Here is a 27563-nt window from a genome sequence, read left to right on the forward strand (position 1 = left end):
TATTTGTAACAAAACATCAAAGTACTCGGCTACTAATTGTAACATAGGCCTTTTTACTTTACGATCCAGGGGCGTAACTGAGCTATTTTGATATGTACTCTTTAAATAGGGGGGTTCGGGGGCATGCTCCCCCGAGAACATTTTTGAAAGAGGAAGCGATATCCTGTCATTTCGTGACTATCTAGAGGCTAAATATTAACAACATATTGGTGATGATTTCAAACTCTTTTATTAACTTTAAAATATGTGAAATGAACAAGTAGTTACATATAGGCCCTACCATAAATTTTATATATATATATATATAATCGATTTTTTTGCAACAAAACTTTGTTATTTTGCTACCTCCAAACTGATTTTATAACAACACATTTCCCGTATTCAGTTATTTTTTAATTACATAAACAACAGACAAACAAACGCTAGACGTCTGCTTCGTTGGTATGCAAACTTGTCTTTTCGGCATTTACTACCCTATCTTTATACACATTTATGAGGCCTGCACCAGACATTCGCTCAGTCTCCATTGTGCGTACTTCTGACACTTTAGTTCAGGGTTTAGGGTTGCTGTTGACAATGGCATGACCATTTAAACCACCAAACAAGGCCTCACGTTTGGGTACAGAGCCTTGCTTCCTTTATAGAAAAACCAGGGCCGCTGGACGGCAATTGTCAAGTTTACGTTAGTCTACCACATACGCTCGTTCAAAGATGGGTTTATTCACATTAAAGCTTGCGTTAAATGCGAGGTACAATGCACCAATGCTCTCTCAGGAAAAACCTTCATAGGTTGCAACTGTTGTAACAATATATTATTTTAAGAGTGATAATAGTGTGAAAATTGTGACTAAGTTAATTCAGTGAGTGTTTTGGCCTGTTAAAAAATTCATTACACTACAATATATCAAAATTACCCCCGTTATTTTGGAGGGAAAAGGGAAATTTTTTAAAAAATTTTCCTTTTAGAAATGCAAAGAAAAAATTGAAAAAAAAAACCCTTTGGGCGTATAACTTTAGATTATAGGATTTTTAAAATATAAAAACCCCACTTTTAAAAACTTTAAAAGGTTTTCTTTTTAAAAATTCTTTGTGATAAAGTAATTTCATAAGCAGCTATGTCACTTTAATGATGATGTAACTGCGCACGGAACTTGCGTGATGACTCATCGCAATGTTCTGCTGACCGCAAAGACGGGGGATTTTTTTAAAAATAAATCCCTTTAAAATTTTTGAGATGGAACTGAAAAAACTTTTTTAAATTTGCCTTCTGCTCCCCTATTTCTCTTCAGAAATAAAATTTAATTAAAAATCCCAAAAGGGCCCCCCAAACCAAAAGCAGAAGACGACACAAAAGGGCCGATACGGGAAATAAAGAGTAAAAAGTTTGGGTAAAAAAATACTGCTGGCGACCTGGTCATGCCGCCAATGCTCGGCGAATTTCTCGGCCATGAATGGGTCCTGAACCAGGCACCTTAAGCTTTTCGTAACTTTCATCCGCCGAAACTGTATAAGATATCGCAACATAGATCAAATAAAAGATATTCATTTTTGCTATAAATGCTTTGAAGTTTTTATATAATGCTTAAATCGAAAGAGCCAGTAGGCCTTTACGAATATATGTGCTCCGATCACATCACCCTCTCTGTTTTTATCACTTTTTTAGAACTTTTAGCGCTTGTGATTTTTTGGAATACAGGATTGATTTGTACGCACGGGCGTACAGGAGTACGCCTAGTTACGCCCCTGCGATCTATGTATAAAGATGTATTTGAAAGGAATTTGTTGTGTTTAACCTGAATAAAAGTCAACCAATAAATCCCAGAGGCTAATGTTACTATAAGTACTGAACACTCCATTTCCAAACCAAAATATTAATAATAACTTTCAAATTCTCCCGCTTTAATTACATTCCAATAATAGAATGCAGGTGCTCGTCACGTGACCATGAATGAAAAGTTGGCCAAGCGCCCAGGTGATCTGTCAATCCGTGTGTATAGGTGAAATATTGAAATAAACAACGTTCTGTGTTTTGTGTCATTCTCTATTTATTTTCGAAATCGATTAAGCAAAATATTTAAAGTGGATATATCATGGAATTATGTCGCATCTCGTCCTAGATAACAATTTGTTAAGATGATAATTAAGTCAGGTAATTTTTTGACAGGTGCGTACTCTGTCAAATTTTATAGGATAATAGGATCAAAATATTTCTTGCATGTGCTTGTTTATTTTAAATCAATGATAATGTAAACAATCATTTGATAATACGCCGTTCTTGATTGTATATGTACATACTATTAATTCAATTTTTATTGAATGCATGGTGAAAATTCTCGTAGCCAAGCACGCTCTCGTACCTTTCTAAACCTCACACAATGGAGAGTATCTGACTCCAGTAGAACACTGTAGAATGATTGTTTATTTTATACATTATCAACTCTGATGAATTATTTTGATCTTTTAAAATGGAATATTTACGTTTCAATTAACATTTGTTTACAAGATAAATTAGAATTGTAAAATTATTTTTGCAGCATACTAAAAATATTTGAATCAGATTTTCTCATTTTCAAACATTCTAATCATATTGTGTATATCTACACATCTGACCCACCTAAATAAACTTGTTGAAAATGCTGTTACGGCATTGTAATGCATTTGTTATAGTTTTTTTGATTAACATGAAATAAAAAGTAGGAAAATGAGCTGACATACTGACATCAACGTTACACCAGGCCATTTAATCTAGTAACCATTCATTGAATTTTGTGGCTTTCCGTTTCATAACAAGCTGTATACAATGTATCATAGCAGTGACTTTTTTTGAATGAATAATGTGAAAAACAATTTTACAAAATTGAAAAAAAAAGAAGTGAAACAGGTCCTTAAATTCAAGATTTAATTGTCCGATCTAGAGCTTTTTAGCTAATAGATCTATAAATGTACATGTGCAGGTCTTGTAGTTATCTCTTCCATCAGTATATATAGTAAATGACCTTGTTGAGAGATTATATGATAAGTCACAAATTATATACATGTATCTTATGTTTCAAATTGATATGTGGTTCGTCTACAGCCAACTGGTTAAGGTCATTGACTTCAAACCACTTTTCCCTTTCACTGTTTTAGGTTTATCTTTCAACCCAAAGTCCCCTTTAAAATTTTTTAAAAACTTTTGAGAAAGGGTTTTCATAAAAAAGAATGTTGGTCCCCGGGGGTCTACTCAGGGGGCCTTTTATTTGGGGCCTTTAAATTTAAAGGGACAGAGGGCACCTGAGGTCTTCCTTCACCAGTTATGTTTGAAAGTTGCAATATGATAATACTGTGTTGATGCAACGTGATACCCAACCAAAAATACAATGTATATAGAAATTTTTTATAAATATGTTACAATGTAGTGCCTATTATTGAGGTTGAAATTTAATTAATACCTTAAAAGTTGCCATCTAACATATTAACAGTGTTAGTAACTTAGTACTGACTTAAGAATACACAACAAAAGTACATGTAGGAATTGTAGTTTTGAGCTATTTGGGTCGTAACAAAATGCTAGTGCTAGTTAACTGTCGTTTAGGAGGCTTTAATCAAATTTTGTGTCATTCTTTTTACAAAAATTTTAAATATAAATAATGTTAAAATAAAAATGAGGGTTGCCCCTCTTTTATTCTTGGGCCCCGCAAAATATCTGGCCCTTTTAATCATTCATAAAATTTCTTTGGGCTTTTAGACTTTCCAATTTTTTAAATTTATTTAAAATGTACATTTGAAAGTGATAAATTAAAATGAAAAAGGTTTTCCTTTGCTATACTTTAAACCCCCATTTTTTAAAAGAACCATGGATGGTATCACCATTTTTTTTTGATGTGCTGAACATGATAGCCAACATACCTAAATATATATAATTGATAAAAATATTTCCTCCATAACCGCTAGGTAGATTTAATTGGTATTTTACAAAATATATTAAAATCATTCAGGTTTAGTTTTTTATAAAATTTATTTCTGTTTGGTTGTACAACTCTCAATAGCTGCCAGATCTAAAAATAGAAATAAGCTATATTTAAAACATCTCCTGGCAGACTTTGATGGTAACTCTATAGAAATGATCCTTGGTTGGTTCTTTTAATGTTGCATAAATTATATTGGTTTACTTGCTTCATTTGCCACCAGAGATTATAAGTTAGAAATAAGCTTTAAACAACATCTCCTTTACTGTTGGGCAGTCATTTTGATATAACTTTATCAACTACTCATATATTAATATGATGAAAATGTGAATATGAATCGTCATTTGGTCATCCCTTTAAACTGTCAAAATGGGTCAGTCAGTAATTGAATTATAATCTGTCAGTCTCGACATTCAACCAATATTAAGATTACCATACCATCCATAGCTTAGGCTATGCTGGCTGAAGTACTGACCAGCACCCTGGATAACACAGTTAACATATGGTAGAGATACAGCAAGTATTCACCTGACTTTAGAGATCAGGGTTGTAATTAAACTTTTACATCATTTCTTGTTTACCACACAATCATGTAGGAGCAACAGAATCCAGCAAAAATTAATTTATGTATTTTAAAACCCAAGAAAGAAAAAAGTAATTTTAAAATGTTTAATTGGAACAGTTAAGCTATCATTTAGGCTAAAGAAATTAATTATATTTAGACAAAATCTCACTTTTTTTACCTTGTATTCCTTTTTGCAACTTTGGAAGCATTATTATCCTAGCATATTAATTTAAGGAGTCATTGTTTTTGTGTTGACAGTTTATAATTTAGCAATTTTGAGAAAAACTTTGTCTTAACCACTGAAATATGATGACATGGTTGAGAACATGGTTGATAATATGAAATCAGATATATTTCTCATATAATTATTATTACATTAAGTTTTATCGTTTTTTTATGAGTCAATAGCTCAAAGTGTTGTTAAGCATCTTCATGGATGAATAAATGTGAATGTAATGTAAATTTTTCAAATATTAATGAAATCTAGTTCAATTGCTACATTTGATTGTTAAACTTGTAATGAAATACAGGCATGGTCATGTTGTAATAACTAGTTTGGAATGTTTTAATTATACATTATTATTATTTTAACAATGAATTAACAACAGGTAATAGTTTCACCCCATAATTGTTAAATGAGGTAGTAATATTTCTAGCATATTCAAACATTTAAGATAAAACATACATGTATATTTATCAGGACTTTATATGCTTTAAATTTACTTTTCTATTGGTTTGCTTTACTTAAATTTAATGTTCACAATTTTATGGTTGGGGCTTATTCATAGCTTATTTAAATCAGAGAAAAATATTCCATAAAAACATAATAATTAAAAGATAACTGATATTAAAACAAGCATACCTTTTCCCTTTTACATTTCAGGTGCCATGGTAGAATGTGACTGTACGTAATTGACAAGCTGATATTTTAGGCCATGGAGGTCCAAGAAAGAGAAAGATCAAGACATCGGAAGACCACTTCTTCCAGTCACAGATACCCACGTGAAATACAAAAGGACAATGACTATGAGTTTGACTTCAATGATATCAGTCGAGCATCAACTCCAACCAGTACTTTCAGCTCAAAGTCAGAAGGTCGTAAACGGGATAAAGAACACAAGTATTCCTCAGATGACTACAGACGTAAAATTGCACGTCTCAAAAGTGAGTTAGATTTGGAAAAGGCTAAAAACAAGAAAGTTCACAAAGAAAAGTCAACAGAACTCAGGGAATTGAGGGAATCTTATGAAGTTAAAAAACATTCTGAAATTAATGAACTAGAGCATAAAATGAAGAAAAGATTGGAAAAGGAAAAAAGACACATGGAAGAGGACTTGAGGACTTTGATAATGGAAGAAAAGGATAAAGAAATGAAAGAGGTGCTAAAATACAAGGAAGATGAAATGAAAGAACTTAAGAAAAAATATAGAAGCGAAAAAGAAAGTGCCATAAAGTATGCATTAGATAATGAAAAATTTATAGTACAAGAGAAGGAAAAACAAATGAATGAAGAAATGGAAAAATTAAGAAAAGAAAAAGAAAGGTTAGAAGAAGAATATAAGAAAAAAATTGCAGAAGAGGCTAAGAAAGATAAAGAATTTACTAAAATAAAAGATGAATATGATGCTGAATTAAGACGTATTCTTGGTGAGTCTAAAAAGCTTGCTTTAGGAAATTTAGAGAAGTTAAAGAAAGCTGAACAAGCATTAAGTGAACACTGTGGAGAATCAGATGATGAATTCAATGAGCTGGAATTTAATGAATTAATGTCAGAAATACAACAAATGCAGAGCCAAACCTCAAGTCGAGCTGTTAGTAGATCTGTATCTACAACTAGTGAACTTAAATTTGATGAGCTTAATATGCATTTAAATAACTTATTGGCTTCCCCTGCTGTTACCCCTGGACCCCTGAGTCAATCAGTGACTCCTGGTCCAGGAGGTCAAGGTCAATCTTTGACCCCTGGACCTTTAGGACAAGGTGAAGAAATGGAAGGACTGTCTCCCTTGACAATAAAAGGAATATCAGCAGATGGGAAAATAAGGTCATCTTCAGCCATGAGTGAACCTGCTAGGGAACTATTTGTAAGTATTTCCTTTATTATTAGAGAATGATGTCAATCTTCACATGAAAGTATTATCTCAAATCATTTACATAGCCTTTAAGCCTGCTAGCTGCAACAGATTCTACCTATTAGACCAGGGTAGACCAAGATTGGCCAGCACATCCTTGGTCTGAACTGTTTGCTATTCAGGCAGTACATCCCTAAAAAGGATGAATAGTTTAGTCCAGATTGAAAGCTGAACAAGTCTGTTTAAGGTATTTAACTTTGTAACAGGTAATGTCGAAAGTTGAATAAATAATAATGAATAATAGATATCTAGTATCTTTTCTTTCAAAGACTAAACTGACCATTTTTATAAATTCACCCTTGAAATGTTGATGCTAGAATCATCTCTCTTGAAATCATTTCTCATAAATTCACCCATAAAATAAAAATAAAATTTCTTAACACTTGTTTTAAGTGAATTACTTAAACAAGGCTAAAAACGGCTTGAATTGGGATTATAATATAAATATAGATATTTTATGAATAACTGATATTTACTGCATTATATGATACCTGTATATAAAAGGAAAAACGCAAGTTTAACCATGAAAAAACTTTTTCTTAACTTTAGTAACTAAAAAGTCAAGCTGTTAGTTATATAGTATTGTATAAGGGTATAATAGATATTTAAGCCAGATTTCATGCCAGTAAGTAATTAAATCTACAGAACATAAACTTTATGTTGATTTAATACCCAATATATGTACTGACATGATTGTTTATATTTGTGGTGATTGTTCAAAATTCTGAATGGGAACTGAAAACATTTCTAATGATCTGAAATTAATATATACAATGTATATATGTGTGTGTATTCAATTTCCTACTTTAATTAGCAGTTAACCTATAATCATATTGGTTAAAGAAATAGTCCTAGATATACAGTGGTCACACAGTTAAAATGATTATTTGTGGTAATATAAGAACTATCCAAATTGTAATATTAAACCAGTTTATTATGTTTGATTGTTGATCTGGAAAACTTATAAAGAATACATATGGATCATAACTGTTCTTTGTTGCATCCTGATGAGAGAGTGTTTATCTTTATATATGTTTATATAGATGATCACAGATGATCTATAATTACTATATTCCACCTTGTCTAGGCTTTTTCTATATCATATTGTCTATTACAACACATTATTCTTTATACAGTGTATAAAATTTTAAAAAACCTGTGTCTTTGAAACAAGGCCATAAGCAAGACTAAGTTACATATAAAATAGCACATTTTAAAAAACCTGTGTCTTTGAAACAAGGCCATAAGCAAGACTAAGTTACATATAAAATAGCACATATGAAGTAATTAATTCCATTCATAAATAATCTTTGATACCTTTATCAACAAGACTTCTATCAGCAGTGTTTAAAACAAACATAAACAATACTGTGTACATGATATACCACAACAACTTGATGTATATAAAATTCCATGATGACCATTTCCTCTTAAAACTTCATATTACTTTGATTAAAACACATTACAATTTTACAATACATTATGGTGATAATGATGCTATAATTATCATTCAAATTATATATTGCTAAGTTTACATTGTTATTATGTGATTTTGTAATTATCAACATTTGAAAGATCAAATTATCATTTTAACAGAATTGCTCTATGATCTGTCAATGCTCATATGAGGGTCCTACAATTAGTAGTGTCATTTGGCTTAGAATTGTTGCTTAATAAATTCTAAACCAAAACATTTTGTAACATTTTTACTCAGTTCTCAAACACAATCACATTGCAAGTAAATTTTATGACACAAATTACATTTTAGAAAGCATTTTCTTGAGTCTTGGAAATAACACTTCACAAGGACTGAAGATAGATGTATGAGCCAGATGCTTTAATATAAACTAAGAAGAAAAATAACAAGTGAAGCTAAATGGACCTGTAGTAAAACTTTACATTATTTGATACAATGTTCTTGTAGAATTGCTTAGTGACCACATGGACGGCACTTGTATATTCAACTTGACTTATAAGTTCATATGAAGCCTATTGCATTATTTCTGTCTTTTTGCCCAATTATCCATGTTAGAAGTGCATGTATAGTTGCAAAGAACAATATTCATTTCAACAGAATAATAGAATTCCTATGTTAATATCCTGCTGCAATATCCTGGCTGTCTGTATGATATTAACACTGTTTGTCACAAGTTTCTGACAAAATACTCTAATATTTACATTTTGTAAATTTGTTAAAATTATTTTTGTACTGACATTTACCGAGTATATTATCATTATCAGTCAATATTATACTAGTTGCTGACCATGTTTATAAACACAGTACTATAAGGAATTCCTTGCTGTCAGACTTAATGAGACACTGGATCACCCTATAAACACGGTACTATAAGGAATTCCTTGTTGTCAGACGTAATGAGACACTGGATCACCCTATAAACACGGTACTACAGTACTGGACACGCGAAACCCGCAAAAGTCGCGTTATGCCGCGAGTGTAGTCTATGTCGCGACGGGACACTTCGCGGTAAAACATCGCCGCGTGCAAGTTCGCCGAATTTCGTGGCGGGTCACGAAAAATCGCCGCGATGTATCGCCGTAATTTACGGCGAATCTTCAGCAATAATTGTATTAGAAAGTACTACTTGGTCCTTAATTCCCGTGGTCTTTAATTTTGAAAAAACTTTAAAAAAATCTTGTAAACGTCTTGTATATTTATAAATATTTAGCATTTGAACATGTACAGCGTATACATTTTGTATATTAAAACAAAGCAAAATCAGGTGCTGGTGAAAATTAGTTAACAATAAAACGAGATTGGAAATTACAAAAGGTAATTGGTACTACATCAAAGAACGCACGATAACAAATTGTCCAATTGTTATTTTGATAATAATACAATGTAATTAAAATCCATTGTTTACTTTCGCACATATTCTATTTTTAGAACAATGCAAAGCGACATTTAGCACCGATTCACAGGTGTAACTAATTATTACGTCTAATACGCTAATTATGATTGTTTGAAAATTGTAAAAGTTTTATCACTTAAATTGACATTCTTTACCTTCAATTTCACGAGTAAAAAAATGCCAGGTGCATGAGTAGGTGATGAAGTTAGCAAGATGCAAATCAGATTTTTTTTTTATTCCCGCCAAATCAGCCAGGGCATTTGACCCAAAAAATTCCCTCAAAAACAAAAATAAAATCGGAGTTAAATCACACATTTAATATGTAAAGTAACGAGTGATCATTCATGAGGGCATTCTGTGCATAAAATTAGGGTGTTACTATTTAAAGTATTTACATAAATAGCGACCAACCAGGGAAGGATATTTTCCTTACGTCACGCAGTACTGCATGCGCGCGGCAATTAAGTTGAATTAACTAATAATAGCACGTATCAAATTAAGGTGTGGAAACGGGATTAAAATTTTTTTTTTCAAATTAATGAATATTTGTAAAGCATTTATATGGTCACTAGTTTACCATGTGGTAAATTTTAATGTGCTTTGGGTACATGTTCGTTTGTTTATGACTGACGACACTGATTAAATACTATAAGCCCATGCAATAAAAACATTTTCTGGTAGAAGCGTGGTCATAAAATTGACCGAAAAAAATATCCTTTCATATGCATTATTGTTTTGATAGCAGACACAAGTATTGCACAATATCTTCAAGATCATTAAAATGTAAATAAAATATCACAATCAAAATGCTAACTTACGATTTAATAATATGTCAATAATTGACACAATCAATATCCAACATTTTTTTTACTTGAGCAATAATTAAACATGTGTAATCATTCCTTGACAAAAAGAAAATGACAGTTTTTTTTCTGATATATAAAAGAGAGGTGGAAGTCAATCGAGTGTCGGCATTTCTTTGATGATTCGGCAACAACTACAGGTGTGTAAACATCAAAGATTCACAGATTCTTCAGAAGAGCCGACCAGTCATTTGTCAGAGGTCATTTCGTGTGTAAATTTTGTATTTATTATTTAACAATGGAAACATTATATTCCTTTTTATTTATGGATGCTTCTTTTTGCGCGAGTGTTTTTGTGTCTTTTAGCGCTATGGAATTTTCAACAATCGGCGATAATTTTTGCGGTAACTAACAATTAAATATTTTAACATTTTTAAAACAGGGGTGCAAATATCCGCCATTCAGAAATTATAGCAGACAAAATCTTGCGTGTGTTATTTTTTACAAACGTGTAATAAATTGAGTAATGATCACCCGAGAGAACGAAATGTCCGGTGATCCACTACATTTAGAAATGAACAAGTTAATGTCGTATCAATTATGTATCTTTTTATGTAACTAAATATCTTTTTACACATATATTATATTTATATCTCTACTTTAAACTCAATATGTACCCCCCCCCAAATAGTTTTACACGTGTACATGCACACTATTTACCTGCAGATGGAGCCGCATACTTGTACTGCGTCGCATTTATACATTGAGATCATGATTCCGCCATTCACGGAAAGTTTTTAACGGTGTTATTTGATTTCGCCGTGGTTATTTATATTTGCTGTTGGCATCAAAGATAAATAGAGAAAGGGCATTTTAGCAAATTACAAGATTTTCTTGATACAACTTCATGTAGATCTACTAATTAATTTTCGTACTTGTACATGTATATCTGGTTTCAAGTTCACAGACTACACTTATAAATAGATCTACATTTATTATACAAATGAACATGTATTATTCCCCGCGAATCGCGGCAAATGTTCACGGCAAAATCGCCGCGAGTTGAATTCGCGGCGATTGTCTCAAGTTGCCGCGAATTCGCTCGCGTTATAAAGCATGAGAGTTCGCCGCGAATACGCGAATTGTGCGGGTTTCGCGTGTCCAGTACTGTATAAGGAATTCCTTGTTGTCAGACGTAATGAGACACTGGATCACCCTATAAACACAGTACTATAAGGAATTCCTTGTTGTCAGACGTAATGAGACACTGGATCACCCTATAAACACAGTACTATAAGGAATTCCTTGTTGTCAGACGTAATGAGACACTGGATCACCCTATAAACACAGTACTATAAGGAATTCCTTGTTGTCAGACGTTAATGAGACACTGGATCACCTTATGAAACACAGTACTATAAGGAATTCCTTGTTGTCAGACTTGAATGAGACACTGGATCACCCTATAAACACGGTACTATAAGGAATTCCTTGTTGTCAGACGTAATGAGACACTGGATCACCCTATAAACACGGTACTATAAGGAATTCCTTGTTGTCAGACTTAATGAGACACTGGATCACCCTATAAACACGAGGGTACTATAAGGAATTCCTTGTTGTCAGACGTAATGAGACACTGGATAATCACCTTATAAACACAGTACTATAAGAATTCCTTGTTGTCAGACTTAGATGAGACACTGGATCACCAATATAAACACGGTACTATAAGGAATTCCTTGTTGTCAGACGTAATGAGACTCTGGATCACCCTATAAACACAGTACTATAAGGAATTCCCTTGTTGTCCGACGTAAATGAGACACTGGATCACCCTATAAACACGGTACTATAAGGAATTCCTTGTTGTCAGACGTAATGAGACATGGATCACCCTATAAACACGGTACTATAAGGAATTCCTTGTTGTCAGACGTTAATGAGACACTGGATCACCTTATAAACACGGTACTATAAGGAATTCCTTGTTGTCAGACATTAATGAGACACTTGTCACCTTATAAACACGGTACTATAAGGAATTCCTTGTTGTCAGACTTAATGAGACACTGGATCACCCTATAACCACGTACTATAAGAATTCTTATTTCAGGTTAATGAGACACTGGATCACCTATAAACACAGTACTATAAGGAATTCCTTGTTGTCAGTACTTAATGAGACTTAATGAGCACTGGATCACCTTATAAACACGGTACTATAAGGAATTCCTTGTTGTCAGACTTAATGAGACACTGGATCACCTTATAAACACAGTACTATAAGGAATTCCTTGTTGTCAGACTTAATGAGACACTGGATCACCTTATAAACAAGTACTATAAGGAATTCCTTGTTGTCAGATAATGAGACACTGGATCACCTTATAAACACTGTACTATAAGGAATTCCTTGTTCAGACTTAATGAGACACTGGATCACCTTATAAAACAGGTATACTAAAGGAATTCCTTGTTGTCAGACTTAATGAACTCAAGGATCACCTTATAAACACGGTACTATAAGGAATTCCTTGTTGTCAGACTTAATGAGACACTGGATCACCTTATAAACACAGTACTATAAGGAATTCCTTGTTGTCAGACTTAATGAGACACTGGATCACCTTATAAACACGGTACTATAAGGAATTCCTTGTTGTCAGACTTAATGAGACACTGGATCACCTTATAAACAGTACTATAAGGAATTCCTTGTTGTCAGACTTAATGAGAACACTGGATCACCTTATAAACACAGTACTATAAGGAATTCCTTGTTGTCAGACTTAATGAGACACTGGATCACCTTATAAACACAGTACTATAAGGAATTCCTTGTTGTCAGACTTAATGAGACACTGGATCACCTTATAAACACAGTACTATAAGGAATTCCTTGTTGTCAGACTTAATGAGACACTGGATCACCTTATAAACACAGTACTATAAGGAATTCCTTGTTGTCAGACTTAATGAGACTCAGGATCACCTTATAAACACAGTACTATAAGGAATTCCTTGTTGTCAGACATTAATGAGACACTTGATCACCTTATAAACACAGTACTATAAGGAATTCCTTGTTGTCAGACTTAATGAGACACTGGATCACCTTATAAACATAGTACTATAAGGAATTCCTTGTTGTCAGACTTAATGAGACACTGGATCACCTTATAAACACAGTACTATAAGGAATTCCTTGTTGTCAGACTTAATGAGACACTGGATCACCTTATAAACACAGTACTATAAGGAATTCCTTGTTGTCAGACTTAATGAGACACTGGATCACCTTATAAACACAGTACTATAAGGAATTCCTTGTTGTCAGACTTAATGAGACACTGGATCACCTTATAAACACAGTACTATAAGGAATTCCTTGTTGTCAGACTTAATGAGACACTGGATCACCTTATAAACACAGTACTATTCCTTGTTGTCCATGTATAAGGAATTCCTTGTCAGACTTAATGAGACACTGGATCACCTTATAAACAGCCGGCAGCTAATACTCATTGTACTTCATAATACAGCAAAGGAACAGCTTTTTCTGTATTTGCTTTTGACGTTTAATTTGAGTGATGTTTGTTGCATCTTGTTAAATTGAGGCTGTAAGCCAGAGATAGCAGTAAAATATACAGAATGTTCATGGCATGAATGAATGATAAATGTATAATATCATATTTTTTGTCCTTTTTTTGTTTGAAGACAACAATAATGAAAATACTGTCACAATGAGAAGTGAAAAAATATCTTTTCTGCATTTAAACATAATTGGGGTTTTAGATGATTATATCGGAATGTCAATAATCATCTCACTATTTGAACTGAAGTGTCCGTAGAGCTTTTTATGTTTTGTTTGCATTGTTCGTATAAACTCCCGACTAATCTTAAGTAACTGAAGAATGCAAAATTTGAAAAAAGTTGAACTGAAACTGTTTGATGTAGTACTCACTGAATGGGTGGAAATATTGTTACAAAATTGTTTTAATTTAGTGATGATTTTTATTGAATACATTGCTACTGTTGTTAATTAATTAATATTCAAAACTTGATGAATGTTGAATAAAGAATCACGTATCATTATATTATGGTCTATATTATTCATAATTTATTGGTTTATGTAAAAGCAAGCACCTGTTACTGCAAGCTAATTTAATTCAACTTTAATCCTTTCTAAATTCTTGCAAGCAAAGAAAGTAGATGCCCTTGTCCACAGTGCTGGGCTTGCCATGCTTTGAATTTAGATTTGTCTATAAATAGTTTAAGGAATTTCAGTATGAAAGAACATTATTTGATTAACTAAACAGTATGAAGTCACAGTTATTGACTGCACTATTAAACTATGTTGACTGGCCTGCTGAGACTACATTAATACTGGCATTACTACAATGTGTTTTGTCTGTTATTGGAACAAGTGGCATACTGGGTATAAGGTCTATTATTATAGCCTGTGGTCTCTTATTGTTGACAGTAGCATTCAAGGTAGATCTGTTATTGTTGCATGTAGCATAACATGTTGTTGTTGCTGCTGGCATACTGGTTAGGTCTGTTATTGTCACATATCATTACCATACCATGATGGTGCCATACTGGCTAGGTTTGTTATTGATGCTGATGGCTTACCTGGTAGGTCTGTTATGGTTGTCAGTGTCTTACTGGGTATAGGTCTGTTATGGTTGTCAGTTGCTTACTAGCTAGGTTTGTTATTGATTCTGATGGTTTACCAGGTAGGTCTATTATTGATGCCCGTGACTTACTGGGTAGGTCTGATATTGATTCCAGTGGCTAACGGGGTAAGGGGTAGGTCTGTTATCGTTGCCAGTGGCTTACCTCGTAGGTCTATTATGGATGCAGGGGGCTTACTGGGAAGGTCTATTATAGTTGTTGGTGGCTAACTGAGTATGTCTGTTATTCTGTTATTGATGTTGGTGGCTTACTAGGTAAGTCTGTTAGTTAAGATTGATTTTTACCCATTTCTATCATTTTATGGCATTCTTATGTCAGCAGCAGGAATCTGATGAAGATATTTTTTTATCAGTTTTTGGACTTTTAACTCAAATTTCATTGGATAAATACGATGATTAAAACTCATGTAACAAGTAATGTTTGTTTAAAGAAACACACTTCTGTTTTATTTTACTGGAATGTCACTATATGTGACATCATTTCAACTGTTTTATATCAGGTATACTCAACATCACTAATTCCGCGTCATCACTTATCTCGCGGTAATGGCATATTTTCATGTGACCAGTGTTAAAATTGATCAGAATTGACATATTTTATTCAAATACCTTAACAACAAAGTTTTTGTGCAAAATAATTTAAATCTATAGATTTTTTAGTAAAACTGAGCAACATTTTACACTCTTCTACAAAAAACAACAATAGTCCATTAAATGTGTGCTTACGTCTGAAACAATCATCATTTTCTAAATGTTCTTGTTTGTTAAAAAAATAAATTTTGAGTTACAATGTAAAGATACTTTAAATATTTAATTTTACAAAATAAACATAAAAGATATTTTAACTGAAACATGAAAAAACTGAATAAAAACACCATTAAACCGCAGAGTTAAATGATGACATACGTTTTCAAACATGGCCCGGACACCACAGTCTACATCTGACAAATTAAAACTAATTTTGATTGAATATATTGTTATTTCCTTGTGTCATATAGCAGAAAAATGACTAAATGATACAGTTTATGACAGTTTTTGTAGTGTGAGTTTATTGTTTGTGTTCTTTACTGTTTTAAAGTGTTAAGTACCGTGAACTAAGAGGAGCACAGTATATATGCTGTTGCTTATATATACATTGAGAGAAATAAAGAAACCAGATGTTTGTTTTTTTGATAAAAAATCTCAATTCTTTTCCTGAAAAAGTACCTTTCAATATTGTCTGTAAGGAAGTAACTGAGGTCTACTTCTTACTGGAAGACTAACTCTTAGAAAAGGTCCACTTTTCAGTAGAAAAGCAAGTCTAAGAAGAGGTCTGCTTTCCAGTATTAAAGCAAGTTTAAGAGGCACAGCAAGTTTAAGAGGCACAGCAAGTCCAATAGTGCAGCATGTCTAGTAGTGCAGCAAGTCCAAAAGTACAGCAAGTCCAAAAGTGCAGCTAGCTCAATAGTGCAGTAAGTCTTAGAGCACAGCAAGTCCAATAGTGCAACAAGGTCAGAAGCACAGCAAGTCCAAAAGCACAGCAAGTCAAAAAGCACAGCAAGTCCAAATGTGCATCAAGTCTCAGAGGCACAGCAAGTCCAATAGTGCAGCAAGTCTAGTAGGACAGCAATTCCAAAACCACAGCAAGTAGGGTTGTTCAGCAAATCCAAAAATGCAGCAGGTCTAAAAGAATAGCATGTCCAGTAGAACAGCAAGTCCAGAAGTCCAGTAGTGCAGCAAGTCAAAAGTGCAGCAAGTTCAAAAGTGCAGCTATGTCAATAGTAGAGTAAGTCTTAAAGCACAGCAAGTCCCAGTGCAGCAAGTCAAGTAGCGCAGCAAGTCCAAAAGTGCAGCAAGTCCAAAAGTTTGTAGGTTACGGTATGTAATGCTTGCTCAGTTGGCATATTTTGTAGGTCTGTTATTTTTGCTTGTAGCATACTAGTTAAGTTTGTTTATGTTGCCATTTTAAACATGTTAGCAGGGCACATATTTTATAAAATGTTTTTTTCATGTTTCATACCAAAGACTGACACTGGTTTACAAAGATAGCTATAAAATAAACCAATGTTATAAAATAAATGATACATGTGATTTTGTCTATTCTTCCATCATCTTAGTTGAACTAAGGAAGGTTCAGGCACTGGATATTTAGTGAAAGATCCCTAGAGTAAACATGACCTATCTATATACCATGTTTAATGTAAATGTCAATATTAGTTAAAGATAGGATAAGTCAGATTTTCAGAGCCTACAAGAGGTTTTAATACATGTTAAAGTTGATAAATAACACACATGTTAAGGTTTTAAGTATGTAGAAAGTGATTATCAATAAGTTTTACTTCCAGGTTTGGAAACTTTCCATTTTTTTGATCTAAATTAACATTTTAATGCTAAGTTTTATCAATCTGTTTTTGTTAAGTTTACCATTTATATGGATATATAAGATATGTTGGATTCAGATGTAAAATTCTTTACTAGCAGTATACAAGTTTACTGATAAGATGAATTACACCTGTAGTATTGATCGTAGGAGCACCATATCTGGCATGAAAACATCTTTCAATTTTTATGAATACCTCAGACAGCCAACATTTTGTTACTTGATGGTGGTAGACTCTTCAGATGTTGACCTGAGTTTAACAGTGTGAAAACAGGTCTTCCTTTTCCACTGGCTTGGTATTACATTCCACCCCAGTTGGTCAATATATTTGGCTTTCCATAAGAACACCACAGAAAGTTGCTATACTATAGCAACTGGTTTAAACATTTTAAAATGATTTTTAATTATATTTGTGACCAATGAATTAGTAGAAATATACATTTATATGTCATATTATATGTAGAATTAAAGTCTTTTTTACCACTCTACTTATCTCCTATACCCTTTGAGGAATTATGCTTTGAAACTTTAAATACTTTTACACATGTAGTTACCAACATCCACAAATCCAGACAAGACGACATAACTTTGTCATGGATTTTGATTATTCCCCTTTTTCAACTTATCACACTGACTTACCAACAGCTCTTGTTATAAAGATTATTGGTCACATATTTCAGGCACTTCAACCTTGAAAATGTGTGTTAGAATTAAAAAAAAAACCCATCTATTTTGGTCACCACCATTTTAATGCCCCTGCCATAAAATTGGGGAAGGCCATATTAAGCTTAACCCTCCTGTGTATACTGAAGGAGACTTCAGTGAAGATGTTTAGTATAAGAAGCATTAATTGACTACTGGTATTCAGCAAAACTTATATGAATCATAGCCCTACCCTATATAATGTGTCCCAATGACTTTTTTCTGCATCGAAGGAAAATAAATAGAAATGGATCTAGAAGAGCTAACAACCTATGGCTATCTTGGTTTTACATAATAATATTTTATAAATAGAAGAATTCAGTCATAAAAGATTTCAACCAAACTTTAATAAAACTGTTATCATCAACTGCTCTGGAGGTTTTTGTTATTCACTTTTAGTATAATGATTAAGACTACTAAACCATATAGACAATATTTTTGAAAATATTTGAGAAGAATATATTTGCATTTTGTCCTGATTATTTGATTTATTATTGTAAAATATACAACCCTTGGTAAGGTGAGTGAACCATATAGACAATATTTTTGAAAATATTTGAGAAGAATATATTTGCATTTTGTCCTGATTATTTGATTTATTATTGTAAAATATACAACCCTTGGTAAGGTGAGTAAAAATGAATTATATATGCATTTGAAAAAAATCATTGAATTTTTATGAATATGTACTTCAAGGTTAATTGAACCCAGATATTTGATTGATTATTCCTTAGATGCCATTGTTAGTATTGTATTTCCTCAAAATAATGTCTGCCACTATCTGTTTACATTAAAGAATCAATGGAGCAGCTATCATAGATAATTGTACTAGAGTCGCCCCCTTAACCTTCTATATTCAACTGTTGTCAAAGTGAATTGTCTCCCTTTGTTACACTGTGCTCTGTTAGCTTCTGCAATTTTGAAGGTTTATGATAGTTGACATTGTCAAATATTTTATGTTTGTTTGTTTAATACAGTCACATCTGATTTATAACTTCAGTCCAGCCCACATTGTTTGGACATTGATTTTATAGTTTTATAGTAGATTAAACAAACAATGTGGATCAAGTTCATGCAACTTATATATCACTGTCATGATTTTATCCTGGAAGTAACCAGCACTGGTGTCCTACATGGTCATTACCCACAATCTTTAAATGAGAGGCTGGCATCTTAACCAATAGACCACCACTCCAATTAAATTCACTAAATTTGTAAGTTTTTTTTGTGCTTCCCAAAGGCTGAGCACATAGTCGCTGCTTAATCTTTCAATCCTCCACCTTTTCTTGTCCGGGACATAAATCTAGAACAACAAGAGGTATTAACATAATACTTTTTAGGTAGATAGATCTCATTGGTTAGTAGTGCAGTGCAAAAGAACCATAACTGTGCCTTGCCTAATTTTGGAGTTCTTGCCCTTAGTTCATTTTTACACTTTAAACCTTGTCGTGGATATAACTCTGAAACTATAAGAGATATCAACATGAAACTTTGTAGGTAGATAGATCTCATTGAGTGGAAGGACAGTGCAAAGAACAATAACTCTGTCTTGCACTTTGAACTTTGTCAGGGACATAATTCTGAAACTACAAGAGGTACTAGTATATGCTTTTCTGTTTTGGGAATTTCAACCAGCTCTTGTTTTTTTGTTATTGAAAAGTAGCAATATTGGACAATATAAGATTTTGATGTGATTTATTGATTTGATTGCTATGGTAAGTTGATATGATGACTACTATAAAGTTTGATGCTTATAACAATGGTTCTAAAGTCATTCAAGCATGTTAAATAATTGATGGTCATTTCACACAGATTTGAAATAATATACCCACTTGTATGGAGAATTAATATCTTATATACTGAAAACATACACGTTTAACTGAAAGCTGTAACTAAATAAATGCTGCATACATTGATGTTAGACAGTTGTTACTATAATTTATGCATTATTATCAAAATTTTACACATTTCATATGAATGCCTGGACAGTATTATATCTTCAGATAGGATCATAAACACTCATTTAAATGTGTTTTATTGTGTACAAAATGAATAAAACCTATAATGATATGACATTTAAGGGGCTTCAAATTGATTTAACAGGTTATTTGAAACGCTCGGTTCTTAAAATATTTAAGATTACTATCATCAGTATAATCTAAGCCAGCATCTGTTTTGATTGGATAGTTTGTTAAAGATATGGTCTACATTCCTTAATAGATATATTATTGAATGGGGGATTAGAGCGTAGATTTATGATCTAACATTTAAATATTAAATCACACCCTGTTTTACACATTAGAAGAATTTGTCTGCCTGATGTATTTAACTTTTACTTATTTTTTGGCTGAAGGCCATCTAAAATCAGTTTGACTTCCTGTAAAATTTACAGAAAAGAACTGAATATGAGAAGAATTTTCATTGGTCATTTTAAGATTACAAACTGAAATCTGGGTATCCTACTGGACATTCTAAAATAAAATGTAAAGGATAGTTCTTGCCATTCTAAAATAAAATTGTAAGGATAGTTTTTGCCAATAAATACAGGATCGTTCTAAAATAAAATGTACATGATAGTTCTTTAACTTTCTAGTTAAATTTCCGAGATATTTAAGTTCTGTTTAAGGATAGTTACTTCCTCTCACAAAACATTTTACACTGTGCTTGCGTAGATGTTGTTGTTAGATTTAAGTTCATTTACCGAAACATGCCATATTCATTTAGGAACAAAATACATACATGTTCCATTTTTGTGGATAAATAACCCCATTGTGTATTCAAATATGCATCGAAAACTTAGAAATAACATATACCAGTTTACCAGGTTAATACTATGGACTAGTATCTTTTTAAAGATACTTCTTGCTTGTGGCTTAAAGTGCTCAGATGAAGCCTTTTGAAATGTAAGTCAACCATAGATGGATTTTGACCACACTTTACAGGAATGATCCTAAAATATAAGAAGCCCTGTAAAGAAATTGTGTAAATGGTCAAGTCTAATGCACAAGACCTAAAATATACTTCAAAAATCAATAATCACAGCAATGATATTTGGCAATGTAGCAACACCTTGTTGACCTCTGCAAAGATAATATAAATCATTCCAACAAGGCAAAAATGGGTCAGCCTTGTGACTGAGTGTACAGAAATTCTACACATGTGTGTTTTAAGGTTTGTTTATACTCGGCGCCGGAATTAACCATATATCCGAGATTATAGTCCACTGTATTTGTCTCATCGGGGACGTCTTTTCCATGTCTTCCTGGAGCCCGTTCTTCGTTCAATGGTAGTGAAGGAGTCAACAATACTGCCAAGGCATCAGCTTTCTGACCAATGATAACAAAATTGACCCTTTTAAAACACCACTTTCCAGAGTTAGTCACAATAGGTCAACCAATATCACCTCTGGTACTTAAGATGACTTGACATTGACCTATGGTGTGCCTTCTCCCCGACGTGCACGCCTCTGGAGGGATTTGGAGAAGCCTCTACATATTTGAACCTACAGACTTTATATATCATGCCCCAGGCATCAAAACTGATCCTGCTCTGTTGTTTATTTAGTTTACATAGATTTAAATGGAAAATACATCTTGAAAATTCTCCTTCTCCAAAACGACAATGCCTAGTAGAGCCTAGATGCATGTTGTACCATGGTGTCCACTACTCAAGTTAATTTAACATAAATTTAGCCACAAGCTGTGCACTTTGAGTTAGATATTTGTCATCTTGCATTTGCTGGTGGACCTCGGCAAAGATTTATAAAACTAACATGCCAAAACGTCACCCAATTACCTTTTTTCTGCATTAAAGAATTATGACCTTTTTAGCTCATCTGAGCTAGCATAGGGTGAACTTTTAGGATTGTTGAATGTCCTTCGTCCATCGTCCATCCACATTTGAGGTATATATACCTCTTATAGTAATAAAGACAGATTTCTCACTTTTCTCACACTGTTTTATTAAAAAAGTCAACAATTTAAATAAGATTGGGTCACACAAAAATCACTTCAAATTTGACTTATAATCCAATGGCACAATTTTAATGATTTTAATGCTTTGATTTACAGATTGATGTGTATATTTTGTACCATAAAGTTGATATTTTAAAAAAAAAAATGTGTTTATAATTAAATTTGAAGCCATTGTTAATCTGATTTGAATGTGTAAAAATTTTAAACTTCAATATTGATTTATTGAACCAGAAAGACTAACACTTAGTAATCTTCAATTGCAATTTTACTGTTTTCTTTAATTATTTAACAGCTATATTTTCTTCTGTAGTTTGAAAGGGATAATCTGTTTTTGATGTTCAAACAATGCCCTCTGTTATGAATTGTTGTTGACACAAAAGTCTATTATTCATACTTAACCTTGATTTATGTTTGTCATATATTGATTTAAACTCTTCAGATTTTAAGCTAATATTTTCACCAGATAAATTATAAAGTATTTGTACAAAAAATATGTTTTAAAATTATGTGATACATTTTACAATTCTCATTCATGTAATATTTAATGTGAATCACATGAATAAATAATGACACAAAAAGGATATAAATACTTGTACAAACTGCAAAATTAATGGAAAAAAGAAAGAAAATTACACTCTGTTGATATTGTTGATAAATCAGGAGCACACTTCTGTTCTATTTATAGAAACAATAATTCAGTTCCTCTTGTGGCTGAGGGATTGCCTTTAAGGGTTGAGGCATCAGAATTGCCCTGCATGGTCATAAGAGACCACTAATTGGGTACTATGTACTGGAGCCTATGCATCTCTGAACTCCAGCAGGTGAGGTGGTTTTGACCCCTGGTGTTGCTTTAAGTTTGCTTCTTGGTTTAAGTTTTACATTCTACATTAATCTTCAAAAGAAATGAAGGTAATTCATTCAAAATTTAAATATTTATTTCTCTGTGATTGTAGTTGGAGGTCACTGTCCAAGGCCCATAACTCTGACATGGATTTTGACTGAATTATAGCCCTTTGTGAACTAAAGAAATTCTTGTTAAAAGTTTTATATGCAACATAAATTCTAAGAATACACTGACTACTTCAGAAAAAAAGATAATATCAGTATTTAGACCACCTTAGAATAAGATATAACCCCCTAAGAATTGAGACCACCTCAGAAAATAAACCTTTTAGAATATAGATCATATCACAGTAATAAACCAATTTAGAATATGGATACACTAAAATATAGACCAATCCTCAGAATATAAACCCTATTCAGAATATAGACACATTAGAATATAACCATTTTTTAAAGTATAGACAACATTAGAATATAACCCCTTCCAAATATAGACAACATTAGAATATAACCCCTTCCAAATATAGACAACATAAGAATATAACCTCTTCAAAATATAGATCACATTAAAATATAACCCCTTCAGGATAAAGACCACATTAGAATATAACCTTTTCAGAATATAGACAACATTAGAATATAACCCCTTCCAAATATAGACAACATTAGAATATAACCCCTTCCAAATATAGACAACATTAGAATATAACCCCTTCCAAATATAGACAACATTAGAATATAACCCCTTCCAAATATAGACAACATTAGAATATAACCCCTTCCAAATATAGACAACATAAGAATATAACCTCTTCAAAATATAGATCACATTAAAATATAACCCCTTCAGAATAAAGACCACATTAGAATATAACCTTTTCAGAATATAAACAGCATTAAAATATAACCCCTTCCAAATATAGACAACATTAGAATATAACCCCTTCCAAATATAGACAACATTAGAATATAACCCCTTCCAAATATAGACAACATTAGAATATAACCCCTTCCAAATATAGACAACATTAGAATATAACCCCTTCCAAATATAGACAACATAAGAATATAACCTCTTCAAAATATAGATCACATTAAAATATAACCCCTTCAGAATAAAGACCACATTAGAATATAACCCCTTCAGAATAAAGACCACATAAGAATATAACCCCTTCAGTATAAAGACCACATTAGAATATAACCCCTTCAGTATAAAGACCACATTAGAATATAACCCCTTCAAAATAGACCACATTAAAATATAACCCCTTCAGAATAAAGACCACATTAGAATATAACCCCTTCAGTATAAAGAACACATTAGTATATAACCCCTTCAGTTTAAAGACAACATGAAAATATAACCCCTTCAGTATAAAGAAAACATTAAAATATAACCCCTACAGTATAAAGACCACATCAGAATATAACCCCTTCAGAATAGACCACATTAGAATATAACCCCTTCAGTAGAATATAACCGCTTCAGTATAAAGGCAACATAAGAATAAAACCCTTCAGTATAAAGACAACATTAAAATATAATTATATACATCAGAGTTTAACCCCTTTAGAATAGACCACATTAGAATGTGAACCCTTCAGAATAAAGACCACATAAGAATGTAAACCCTTCAGTATAAAGACCACATTAGAATGTAAACCCTTCAGAATAAAGACCACATTAGAATATAACCCCTTCAGTATAAAGACAGCATTAAAATATAACCCCTACAGTATAAAGAACACATTAGAACATAACCCCTTCAGAATAAAGACCACATCAGAGTTTAACCCCTTCAGTCTCAATAGACCACATTAGAATGTGAACCCTTCAGAGTAAAGACCACATTAGAATGTGAACCTTTCAAAATAAAGACCACATTAGAATGTGAACCTTTCATAATAAAGACTACTTTAGAATATAACCCCTTCAGTAGAAAGACCACATCAGAGTTTAACCCCTTCAGATTAAAAACCACATTAGAATTTAACCCTTTCAGAATAAAGACCACATCAGAGTTTAACCCCTTCAGAATAAAGACCGAATTAGAATCTAACCCCTTCAGTTTAAAGACAACATTATAATATAACCCCTTCAGTATAAAGTGAACATTAAAATATAACCCCTTCAGTATAAAGACCACTTTAGAATATAACCCCTTCAGTATAAAGGCAACATAAGAATATAACCCTTCAGAATAAAGACAACATTAAAATATAACCCCTTCAGTATAAAGAACACATTAGAATATAACCCCTTCAGTATAAAGGCAACATAAGAATATAACCCTTCAGTATAAAGACAACATTAAAACATAATTATATACATCAGAGTTTAACCCCTTTAGAATAGACCACATTAGAATGTGAACCCTTCAGAATAAAGATCACATTAGAATGTAAACCTTTCAGAATAAAGACCATTTAAGAATGTAAACCCTTCAGAATAAAGACCACATCAGAGTTTAACCCCTTCAGAATAGACCACATTAGAATGTGAACCCTTCAGTATAAAGACCACATTAGAATGTGAACCATTCAAAATAAAGACCACATTAGAATGTGAACCTTTCGGAATAAAGACCACTTTAGAATATAACCCCTTCAGTATAAAGACCACATCAGAGTTCAACCCCTTCAGAATAAAGACCACATTAGAATTTAACCCTTTCAGAATAAAGACCACATCAGAGTTTAACCCCTTCAGAATAAAGACCACATAAGAATTTAACCCTTTCAGAATAAAGACCACATCAGAGTTTAACCCCTTCAGAATAAAGATCACATCAGAGTTTAACCCCTTCAGAATAAAGACCACATTAGAATGTAAACCCTTCAGTATAGAGACCACATTAGAATATAACCGCTTCAGTATAAAGGCAACATTAGAATAAAACCCTTCAGTATAAAGACAACATTAAAATATAATTATATACACCAGAGTTTAACCCCTTTAGAATAGACCACATTAGAATGTGAACCCTTCAGAATAAAGACCACATTAGAATGTAAACCCTTCAAAATAAAGACCACATTAGAATGTGAACCTTTCGGAATAAAGACCACTCTATAATATAACCCCTTCAGTATAAAGACCACATTAGAGTTTAACCCCTTCAGAATAAAGACCACATTAGAATTTAACCCTTTCAGAATAAAGACCACATCAGAGTTTAACCCCTTCAAATAAAGACCACATTAGAATTTAACCCTTTCAGAATAAAGACCACATCAGAGTTTAACCCCTTCAGAATAAAGACCACATCAGAGTTTAACCCCTTCAGAATAAAGACCACATTAGAATGTAAACCCTTCAGTATAGAGACCACATTAGAATATAACCACTTCAGTATAAAGGCAACATTAGAATAAAACCCTGAAGTATAAAGGCAACATTAAAATATAATTATATACATCAGAGTTTAACCCCTTTAGAATAGACCGCATTAGAATGTGAACCCTTCAGAATAAAGACCACATTAGAATGTAAACCCTCCAGAATAAAGACCACATTAGAATGTAAACCCTTCAGAATAAAGACCACTTTAGAATATAACCCCTTTAGAATAAAGACCACATCAGAGTTTAACCCCTTCAGAATAAAGACAACATTAAAATATAACCCCTACAGTATAAAGAACACATTAGAATATAACCCCTTCAGAATAAAGACCACATCAGAGTTAAACCCCTTCAGAATAGACCACATTAGAATGTGAACCCTTCAGAATAAAGACCACATTTGAATATAACCCCTTCAGTATAAAGACCACATTAGAATGTGAACCCTTCAAAATAAAGACCACATCAGAGTTAAACCCCTTCAGAATAGACCACATTAGAATGTGAACCCTTCAGAATAAAGACCACATTTGAATATAACCCCTTCAGTATAAAGACCACATTAGAATGTGAACCTTTCAGAATAAAGACCACTTTAGAATATAACCCCTTCAGAATAAAGACCACATCAGAGTTTAACCCCTTCAGAATAAAGACCACATTAGAATTTAACCCCTTCAGAATAAAGACCACATCAGAGTTTAACCCATTCAGTATAAAGGCCACATTAGAATGTAAACTCTTCAGTATAAAGACCACATCAGAGTTTAACCCCTTCAGTATAAAGACCACATTAGAATGTGAACCTTTCAGAATAAAGACCACTTTAGAATATAACCCCTTTAGAATAAAGACCACATCTGAGTTTAACCCCTTCAGAATAAAGACCACATTAGAATTTAACCCCTTCAGAATAAAGACCACATTAGAATATAACCCCTTCAGTATAAAGACCACATTAGAATATAACCCCTTCAGTATAAAGACCACATTAGAATATAACCCCTTCAGTATAAAGACCACATTAGAATATAACCCCTTCAGTATAAAGACCACATTAGAATATAACCCCTTCAGTATAAAGACCACATTAGAATGTAAACCCTTCAGTATAAAGACCACATCAGAGTTTAACCCCTTCAGTATAAAGAGGACATTAGAATATAACCCCTTCAAAATATAGACCATGTTAGAATATAACCCTCCAGAATAAAGACCACATTAGAATATAGGCCACTGCAGAATTTACTTCATCTTAGAATATAGATGATGCAAAATATATAAAGATTTTAGAGTTTACAAAGCCTGTGTATAACTTTT

General features: G+C 32.6%; 1 protein-coding gene across 1 annotated transcript in view; it reads left to right on the forward strand.

Annotated features, from left to right (window-relative positions):
* Positions 1-1976: 1976 nt before the first annotated feature.
* LOC132739819 (trichohyalin-like) overlaps positions 1977-27563 on the forward strand; it is a gene marked incomplete at its 3' end in the record, with an annotated part of 91008 nt that continues 65421 nt past the window's right edge. Inside the window, exons 1-2 of the mRNA XM_060727628.1 lie at positions 1977-1997; positions 5396-6596. Coding sequence (XP_060583611.1) covers positions 5448-6596 — 1149 coding nt within the window. The remainder of the gene's footprint in view (positions 1998-5395; positions 6597-27563) is intronic.

This window comes from Ruditapes philippinarum, unplaced genomic scaffold (genome assembly GCF_026571515.1).
Source record: "Ruditapes philippinarum isolate M1 unplaced genomic scaffold, ASM2657151v2 ctg5447_1_1_1_1, whole genome shotgun sequence".
Lineage (NCBI taxonomy): Eukaryota > Metazoa > Mollusca > Bivalvia > Venerida > Veneridae > Ruditapes > Ruditapes philippinarum.